Source organism: Lepisma saccharinum, chromosome 1 (genome assembly GCF_977018435.1).
Source record: "Lepisma saccharinum chromosome 1, izLepSacc3.1, whole genome shotgun sequence".
Taxonomy (NCBI): domain Eukaryota; kingdom Metazoa; phylum Arthropoda; class Insecta; order Zygentoma; family Lepismatidae; genus Lepisma; species Lepisma saccharinum.
In genome coordinates this window covers 137,536,141-137,546,870 of record NC_139229.1, presented here as the reverse complement: position 1 = coordinate 137,546,870, position 10,730 = coordinate 137,536,141, and the positions used below count along the sequence as shown (strand labels likewise).

Below are 10,730 nucleotides of genomic sequence, written 5' to 3'. Positions count from 1 at the left end.
GAAATAGCTATGTCCTCTTTTTATTAGTCAGTGCTGAATTTTGCCATCTCTTCCTGGTCTTGACCTACCTTGGGCATTATAATATGTACACACATTATACATTTGTACGTGCATTATTATTATTATTTGTAATGTACACGAACAAATGCCCCTCAGAAGTAGTTTTGGTGTCCAAAGTTCTCAATAGATTCAAGTCCAATATTCAAAAGTTCTCAATATAAAGTATATTGTATTATATAACTATATTATTTCAAGGTAATGACTAAAAGTAAAAAAGCAGGCCGAAATTCTGCTTTGGGTGTACTTGGAAGTAATACTAAGAACTGAAAATGATATTAAAGAGGAAATTAAAGCCAGACTAAATTCAGGTAATTTTATAGCCATATTTTTTTATCTTCTCGTCCAACAAAGAATCTAAAGGTTAAAATACATAAGACAGTAATTTTGTAGATGAGAAACACAGTCCCTTACGTTACAAGATGAGCATAAGATTCTTTTAAGCCTTAGAAAAATTCTTAGACCATAAAGAGATGAAGGGTATGTGGTCTTGCTCTTGCTTTGGATGGGGACAAATGGAAGATTCGTGTTGATGAAGCAATAAACTTTTGAGCTTAGGGATGCCGAAGTTACTCTTAACTATGTCGTTACAATACGAATAAAACACGTAAATAAATATTCATAATATAAAAAACGGCAAACTTTTCAAATAAACTTTAATATATATCTATATATATATAGTCACTACACATAAAAATAAGCTGTAATCTTGTTACAGCACGAAATTTTACGTATAACGGATAAACTATTTACAGTATTATCATATATATAAAGGGGTAATGATATAATAACATACAAAGTGGTCTTTTAATCAGAAGCAATGGAGGACTTATGTCAAATTAAATACCCTGACAAAACACAGTACAGAATCTAATCTTATTTTTATTGTATGTATAATATTACACTTCATTTAGTCAGTTTATAAGACGTATTGTCAATAATGAAAAAGTATATACTTCTCGGATTAGTAATATAAGCTATCAAGTTCATAAGCAGGTATAATGCAGTTTAGCTATGTTTATCATTTGCAATGTTTAGTATAATATGTTGAAGACATTTGCACAATAAAGCTGATATTACAAAAATGTCTCATACTGTAATACATATACAAGTAAACAACTTTATCGTTTTGAATGATTACTCTCAAAATTGTAGCTATTATGAATTTTATTAATGAACATGATATTGATTAGTACTTATGAATATCTATACCAGGAATGCACAAATGGTATTAGAAATGATGTAATTGTTTTGTCTTTCTTTGAAAAATATAACTTACCTTAAAGTAAAGATACTAAGATTATAAGAATTCGAATAAATTATTTTTGAAGTTCACTCTACAACGCATTTCGTTATTGTAACAGCAAAATATCTTACCATGCCTACAATTAGTATGCCAAATGTGTGTTTCCTTTGAGCAAAATTGTTTCGGCAAACAATATATTTACAAATACAACAAACAATAATAATAACACAATCTTAACAGTCAGTACGCACACGAGTTTTGGAACATGAACTTTTTTTTTTAAACATTTCGTCTTAACGACTCACATTTTTCGACATCTTGGAAATTCTGATTTACAATCGTCTTGTCTACGAATGGAATCTCGCACACTCAACTTGGTTTCCGACGAAATAGTAAACGTGTCGCTTCTTATTATTAAAAACAACTCTCTGTGACTTTCACATCTATATTCACCACACACTCATAGACACACACGAACGTGCCACACTTGTTAGTTATGGTTAGTAATGATTGGTCGATATTGTTATGAATTACTTCTGTTAGATAAACAAAAAGATCACCCTGTGTACCCATATGCATACACTTTAAAATGTAAAAACTCACCGCACAGTATATATATTCTTTGCACAAGCTTTCACTCGCATGAACATCGATTCTCAAGGACAAGACAAGTCTGGACATGTTCGCATCGGACGGTTCAGAAACTGGTCACGTGATCATTGTGATTCTGACGTGGCGTCGACGGTACGGTGACGCTGCAAGTGTACGTGGACATTCCCATGGTGGACATGTAGCGGCATTCCTTGTGTTTCCCGCAGGATAAAGTCCTGTGGAAGGCCCTTCTGAACTTGTACGACAAAGCGTTGTACAGTATTGGGTTGATGGCACTGCAAAAGGAAAGGAAAACAGATTAATTAGAATAATATAATATGGAAAGAACATCCAGAATCACAGCTAATTAAATGGAGATCTCATCTGTGAATTGACAATCATATGGAACAACTTTACTATGACTATCGAATAGATCTAAGAAACGGATGTTGACTTTTGAACTGGCAGCTGGAAAGCGGCCGGCAGCCGGGTAAATTGTCTTCGGCTAACATCGTTTACTTTTCGGGTACGAAGGTGCCGAACGCTGTTCGTGGAACCAAACAACAATCGAAGAGACCCCACATTGTCAAATGTATTGAAAGTGCATAGTTTTAAACGCGAGGGTTTGCTAAAATGTCTTGGTATACGACCCATGGGACCGGTGAATGGGTAGTCTGAATAAGCAAATGATCCTTCCCACCCAGGTCTTGCAAAAATTCTGAAGTAGGATCCTTGTAGGATAGGTCATAGCTCATGCGTAAGTTTCCATTCTAGGGGTGAGATAATGTTTCTAGAAGGGCGGAAAGTTAAATTTGCAAACAAAATTAATATTAAGTTATATTGTTGAAAAAAAATAGGGAGATCGTGCAAAATGTTAGGGGTGGTTACGCAGTGGATAAATAAACGAGGAGGTTGTAGCAAATTTTGGGGGTATTTTTGTTTTGGAGGGTGTGGTAAATCAATGATGAATATTCTTTTACATTTACACAAATCAAACTCAAACACGAAAGCAATTTGTTCGCTCCTTGATATTCCTTAGAAATGGGTTAAATGCGTGAAGTGGTGTTACATTCAATCGGAAGTTATTGTTTTTCGACACAAAACCGAGGTCAATAAAAAAAAATCAGTGTTTAAGATTGTATGTAATTTTGCTTTACGCTCCTCATTTATTTTCTTTTTACTCCCGCTGGGAACTTCTTGTGAGCGAGCGGAATTCTGGGAGCGTGTTATTCATAGCTCAGCGACATGGTGCATGTCGGCTCGCTGCAGCGGGAAGGACATTGTTCAGTTATCCTGTCGGATGTGGGCTTTTGTTTTCATCAGTGTGTGTGCAAACGTATTTAATTATTGTATAATGTCAAGTGAATTAAAGTGTATGTGTATGATATCCAAATTTGTTGCTGTGTCCGTTGTTCAAGCTCTATGGTAAGGCCTTCAATATGGCGTCAGACCCAGAGGTATTAGTTTATTTCCATGGTGCTACCTGGAAGGATTCTACAGACAATCAGCATGCAGCAAAGAACACAGTCGGTATACTCAATTCCAAGCGTCTGGCGTGCTGCATGCAATTGCAATTTTCAAGATATACTTTTCTTAGTTTTCTTTCATGTGAAACGGTACCACTACCAACTTCTAACAAAATACAGAAGACGTAGTATAGACTGAGCAGATCCGGCTGGGACATTTTTTTTCAACTTTGAAAATTAAAGACATTGAAAATGTTTGAAATACCAATTTTACAAGATAGTATGTCATCGAGAATACAGATTCTTCGAATTGAATCTGTATCTTCAAAACACCTTCATCTTCCTAGCGTTCCGAAGATATGCACTTGATAATACCGCGTTTCGTAAATAAGTGTTTAGAGAAAACCATAAAAGTAGAACAAATTTTAATTTTATCCAAAACCCTTACAGAAGGTTCCTAGAAATGTGATTCACAACTACCCATAAACACTTACAAAAATTGGACATCATCCCAGAAGTCAAGGGTGAATACCTGCCTAATTTGACGGCAATCAGCCATGTTCTATCTGTAACTAATCTCGTAGACACCCGTTTGTTATATCTGAATAAGCCATAGCAAAGTCGAATTGGCTCAAGTAAATTTTTTGTACATATGGTTTACAAGTCTCGACAAGAGGTCTGCTTCGTACTCAGTCTCGTCTCCCAAAGTCCCAAAGACTTCTAGTCTCGGTACCATCTGTGGGAGTGATGTACTGAGAAAAAGTTTGGGTACCAATTCCTAAACCCTGAAAAAGGCTTTGCAATCTAATCCAGATAGCACGAATACGGTATGTGACAGCCATTAGGCTTTATGCGATTTGCTACCATGGAAGATGAGGTTGGGAGGACGGGGAGGAGATCTACACACTTCGACTGACGTGACGCCGTTCATGCAGACGCTCTACGCGACGCCGACGTCAAATTGTAGATGACAGCATCCATTAAACCGAGGTAGGAAGAGAAATTATGTCTGGTTTTGCGATCGTTAAATGTCTCTAGTGAACGGGAAGCTGGGGATCAAAGATAAAGACTCTGCCTCCTGCCAGCATTGTTATGAAGTGTCGCAGTGTACGAGTGGTTATATATATATATATATATATATATATCATTGCTCGCAGTTGTTCTCAAGAACCTAATTCTTCATTTGACACGTATCAGATATTTCTTTAACCCAAAAGATTATTTTTCGTTTCGGATAATACAGGTCGGTCATTTAAAAATTATCTTTACCCTTCCATATGTTCTTGTTATTCTCCGAGCTATGAGAGTTCCCAGGTGTCAGTAAACATTAAGAAAAAAAGCTGCGTTGGCCCCTTGACTCAATCAAGGAAGGTTCGTTACCATGGAGCAAATCGTCTCCAGTTTGTTTTGTCCTCCGTTGCCAAACTTAACAGCAGCAACAGGGGATGAATAAGTTTTTGGAATCTCTCTGATCTTCGCGACATTCATTCTTGAACAGCAGATGCTGACTGGCCGAGGATGGCTTTTAGTTTATGCGCTGAGAGTAAACCACAGAGCGAGAACCCCCTCTTGTATTTGGAGTCAGAAAGTCGAGCGCTCTTTCATCTTGCAGGCTATAGCGAGAGTGGAAAATGGACAGGAATGTCGGTAAAAGTAGATTTTTTCATCATGATTAGTAATTCACGTTTTCCTGTTGTTGTTGATTTAGTGAGTGATGAAATGATGAAAATGATGAAGGGACACTCACAAAGAACACTCATGCGCAGACCGTGATTCGAACCCGAGACCCCCTGCTAACCACTCCGCCACGGAGGTCGACGTTTTCATTTTTAAAAATGGTCAGTAATGTTTTGTTACAGTTCATTAACCTATGTCTTCATAGCACGAAATTGAATAGTAAAATAATGAAAACATTACATTTAAAAAAAAAAGGTATTAGTTTCGTGTTCAGTAAAACGGTGTGCCATGACTGGCTATGTGAACGTTAGATGCCAGACTATACTTTTTAATAAAATGACATCCAAGTTTCACTGTTAAAATGCTAATTTATCGATCCAGTAACTACAGTTGGTAAGGGTTTATTTTAACCCTATGACTAGTTATAACCCCTGTTATTAGTCTACAAAGTTTCAAGTTTATTTTAGGTTGAAACTGTTGAAGTTTCCTCGACAGTAGCAGCTTGGAGCTACCAGTCCGGGGTTTTACACAAATAGCTCTACTTGCATGTGACTATTAAATATGCAACTGTGCTATGATAAATTGTTGCTCTCTCTCTGTGTGGTGCTGGTTGGAATTCGCGGTGAGGAAATTTGGATGATATCAAACGTGATCGTCTTTAGTTTGAGGAGTCAGGATCGGACTGGGACTCACTTTGGTTGCAGCTTGTGTTGCAGCTTGTGTAGAGGAGCGGGAACAAGAGGAACAGAAACATTGCAAACGGAAACATATAATGGGTGGAAGGGGCGATAATGTGGTGAATATGGTGAAACCCATTTTAAATCTTCCCCAGCTTGGTCGTGGTTTTAATTCTCGGGGAGGCATCCAGGCCGTTCCGCTCACGTGAAGAGCCGAAGCGAGGCGAACACTGCCAAATCGGGTGCTCGACCTTTCGTAACGGTTTCCTCTTTAGGTAATGTGCGAGGAAAGGGGGGGGGGTGATTCCAGACTTTTGAATCATTGTGCACAATCCATAATCTTCACATTGAAGCTAAATACTGCTGTAACTTGTTAACGATGAAGATAAATCGGAAAGACCTGGCGTTGAAATTAAAACAAAAGTTAACATGGCAACTAACAAATGACTATCAATGCATACGAAATGAAGTTCAATGTGTAACGACCGTCACGTTGAGCAGTTAAATGCGCCTCGTTGTGTATTCACAGGGGTGAAAAATGATCAATTCATTACTGCAAATTTGCTCGCTGTTGTCGCCCCAAGTGAGTTACACTTGGATGACAAATATGTACACATTCGACATGTTCGTACGACGAGATTCTGTCTTCTCGAGAGAGATTTTTTTTTGATGAATATGCATGAACAGATATTCCAACTAACCGGGCAAATTTGTCAAGTTTCAACGGCTGAAGCAACGAACGAAAATTGACGGGGTGAAGGTGGCCAGAGAGAATGGGAGAATGAGGGACGCGCCTAACCGAGGGTGAACTGGACCTAGTTGATTGAATTCGTGATTGGGCAACTATGCGCACGATATTAAAACGACTCATTCATATTTAAGAGGTAAAAATGGCGTTGGGAATTTACAGTCACCGTGCTAAAGCAATGGCTGTAATTTGAGTTATCCCCGCCAGATGGCATCCTTAATGCACCGAGGATACATGTTCTCTTGTTAAATATAGGACTTTGAACCTTAATTGCTTGGTACTAATCAGGAAAGCAAAATAACCTTCTATGACTTTCAAGCCTCGTCTAGTTCGCTGCAGCTCTTTGCCCTCACGCGTCTATAGCTCTTTTCAGTTCTTACGGCGGGCGCTCTAGAAGCTGGCAGGGGAAGTGGGAAGCGGGGAAGCGACCAATCCAGCACGATAAGAAACGTAGTGGCCAGTAGAATGAGTTTCACGTAGTACTTTTTCCGGCCGGGTCGTTTCTCTCGGTGCCACTGCTGTTGTCTGGTCGGTCTGTTGCGTAATCCCCGCTCCCCACTTCCCCTGCCAGCTTCTAGAGCGCCCGCCGTAAGAACTGAAAAGAGCTATAGTTGGTTACAAAGTGCAACACTGAGTAGTCTACTTGTTTGATTTGATGTCGTGTATTTGGTGACTGCACCATCTGCACTACATTTATCTAGTCTAATTCTACACTTTTTACACTAGGTGTAGTGCAGGATCATCCCAGTGTATGTATCTAATAAAAGTAAACCAATGTTATCCCACATTTATAATAATAATAATTATATCCTTCGAGAGACTTTTCATTTTCAACTCGCTTCACCAGATGAGTGAATATCCAGTGCAACTGTGTTTCTTTGTCTTTATTTAATATCTCACATATTTATTATACTGAAACGCATAGTTATTCTGTTTTTGTTAACTCGCCATGAAAAAGCTAAACACTTAATATGAAATTTTAGTCATAATGTTTATGTTGTTCGACGTCTCACAAAACTATAACTTTTTGATTTTTGAAAACTATAGAACCATTTATTCTGTGGATTAACTTTAAATGGTAGAATATTATAAAAACATATTTCTGTATTTTACATTCAATGTTATCGATCTAAGGTCGTGTTTACTTCTGGTATTCTGTTCGAATACACACTAACTGAACTTTGTTTATGTTATTATCAATAAAAATAACATGCTTTCTGCTTTTCTTGTAACTTGAAATAAATGATGTCGATATCCTCGGGGAGAGGGCTCGACTCCCACTCCCCACGCCAATGACCCTGGACATCCACACCACAGTCACGCGCCTAACTCCGTTACCGCAGGTGCGATACTAAAGTAGGGTCAAGCGACTTCTGTAGGTGATGGCCTACGTTAAAGGCATCTCCCCAACACTTTCCATACTTAACCTGTACGAAGGCGGCGGCCAAAAGCAGTAATATTTCACGAGGCAATTTGTCCCCGGCCGCCTCTGAAGAGAATGCCCCCCTATAAATAGCGCCGTTTCGCGAACTTGATTAAATGAGCATCTAAAACTTGATGCATCGCCGCAAAGACAAAATTAGTCTCCCCCTAATGAATACCCTGGGACTTACAACAGACTTCCATTTTCCGGTAGAACGAAGCGGCAGGGAGGGGGAGGAGTGTCATTCGAAATTCACGACCTACATGAATCATCTACGGCCACCCCCTCCCTCCACCCACTCTTCCACCTTCTCATCCGGGCTCTGAGAGAGACATGCCCGTGTAATTGACTTAGCGTTGGTCTGATAATCTACTATTGTTTATGCAGATTTCTCAAGCTTCATGCCAGAGCGTGGTTGGTCGACTGACGCTCTACCACAAAGCGAATTCCCACGTTCTCCCGGCTGATGAAATCTTCAATCTCACATCCCTGGACCAAGATGAACTCGCCTCGCCTGCGTGTGACACTCTAGGCAAGACAAGCGAGATAATTTCTCCATCTTGAGTTGAAAATGGAAACTTACATGCATAACGAAATCTTAATTTTTCATCTTCAAACCGTGGTGCAGTTAATCTTCACAATGTAGCAAGCACTAAGGCTCATATTTCCTCAGGGGGAAAGCCAAGATGATCCATTTCACGTCTGAAAATTTCTGCGAAATGAAATCATCACCGAGTCTGCTACATTGTTTATTCTAAACGGGTTCCATTATTGACAACCAAGTGCAGCACAACGCTCTTCTTTCTATGCATGGCGTCACATTTGCTGTGACAGCTTTGCGCTGTGGGGGTGCAAGGGGGGACATTTTCGAAAGATATTCAACCCTATTCTTCGTGATGCTTCCTGAAAACTGGGCGCTTGCATATTAACAAGGCTATCACGTCTGGATCCACAACCACAACCTTTCCTCTCAAGGGTTGCTTGTTGTCCTGTGGGTTGTACACAGGGAGCTGCACATCGGGCAAATTCGCTTACTAGGCCCGCCTGGCTGGCGAGCGGGCGAGAAAAACTGCAGACCTGAGTTTTGACCCGTCAAGCATCGAAAGCCCACGGGTAACTGGAAGGCCTTGCAAGTCCAAGCTCGCTTATCTTCAGCGAACGCTCAATCCGGGTTTGCACCATCTCCAGATACATGAGTCACGCAGTCACCATTGCCAACTTGTAGATTCTAAACTGGTCTAGGAGCACTTAAAATGTTCATCAGGTTTATCAATTTGAAATTGCAGACATTTATTCCTCGGTAGAAAACATTTGTATCACTCACACCTAGTGGTGGCGATTGGGTTCAAAAACTAGGGGTCCAAGGTGCAAAAGTAGTGGGGGGGAAGAACAGTTTAATTTCCCTTGGTACATAAGGTTAGCGTTGTGCCAAAGTGGTCAAAAGGGGGGTTACTGCCCCCTCTCGGCCCCGCCCCTAATCGCCGCCACTGCTGACACCTATAAAGGAGTACGAACCAAGTTTGGCAAAAAGTGCCATCGCAAATATTTTGGAACTTTGTGTGACTGGTGGTTGTTCTACATTAAAGATTTTTGGGGGGTGCTCTTCTATGGCGCAGTGGAAGTGCCTTCGGCTTGTAATCAAGGGGTCCCGGGTTCGATACCCGGTGGAGGTACATAGTGGTTCGGATCCCACTTTAAACTGTAGGTCCGGTCCCGATTAGCCATATTGTGCATAACATGACCAAATAAATGAATCAATCAATTAAACAGATTTTCTCTCTGGTGTAATTTTGTCAATTCAATATCCGAATTAGTTGCTAAATTTGAATTTGAATTTGAATTTAAAATTTTGGGTGCGTCAGCACTAAGGCTATTTTGCAGCCGTCACATTATACGGGATCCAGCCCCTTAACGTTACACATAACAACTCTAACGTTGCATAATTAAAATCATAAAATATTAAAATCTTCTGACTTTCGTTAAAAGCTGAGGCTGTAAAGGAGCGCTCAGCACAAATAAGAACAAGACACAGGACAACACAAACTAAATTATACTGGCTATGGGGCCAGTCGCCAGAGCCTCGTTAGTCTGCAGTCCAGGGTGTACTGCGTGGAAGTGAGGTTGACTATTAGGTGCACTACGTGGAAGGAGCACCCCTTACACCCCTAGCTGCTCAAGATATCACCCCTCAACACTAAGGCACGATGGTCCATAAAATGGAACGTGAAATCAGAATTTGCATTATAAAAGGGTTTTACATATTGTCATCTCTTTCAACAAATCGTCGTTCGCTTATGTTGTTGCTAGTTATCTAGTTCTACAGACCGAATTGATAGGCAGGCAATGATATTTACACATTTCAACAAACAAACGACGTAAAAATGAAACCGAGAGAAGATTTACTTTTTCAAGACCAGAAAAGTGACATAAAATGAACAAGACACACAAACCTATTTCAAGATCTTAAAAAAAAAACAACTGGAAAATATGTGGTAGTCGCTTTGACATAATAAGGAAACTAATTTGAGAAGTTACAAAATCTTAGTTATAGTACAGTGGCGTAGCAACATATCGCGAGGTCCTGTGCGAGATTAGAATGCAAGGCCGCCTCATCCGTTCTTTAAGTTTGAAATATCAACGTGAATCGATACACAACCATCAAGGAAACGCCAGCAATTTTTATTTATTTATAAAATAGCCTAATTATAATAATAATACATTTCTGACGAAAATTATATTTAATAGTACGCGACAGAGAAATTTACACTTGGCACAGCTACGGTAACACGCTGCTGGAATTTTCATTAACCAAAGCAGCAGTAATAAATAGCACGGTTTTTTAGGC

The 10,730-nt window shown here is 39.6% G+C and overlaps 1 protein-coding gene across 1 annotated transcript in view; it reads right to left on the bottom strand.

Moving 5' to 3' along the window:
* Nucleotides 1-836: 836 nt before the first annotated feature.
* Nucleotides 837-10,730, bottom strand: part of LOC146001523 (thyrotropin-releasing hormone receptor-like) — a 241,097-nt gene continuing 231,203 nt past the window's right edge. Inside the window, exon 3 of the mRNA XM_083138940.1 lies at nucleotides 837-2,190. Coding sequence (XP_082995066.1) covers nucleotides 2,001-2,190 — 190 coding nt within the window. The 3' untranslated portion in view covers nucleotides 837-2,000. The remainder of the gene's footprint in view (nucleotides 2,191-10,730) is intronic.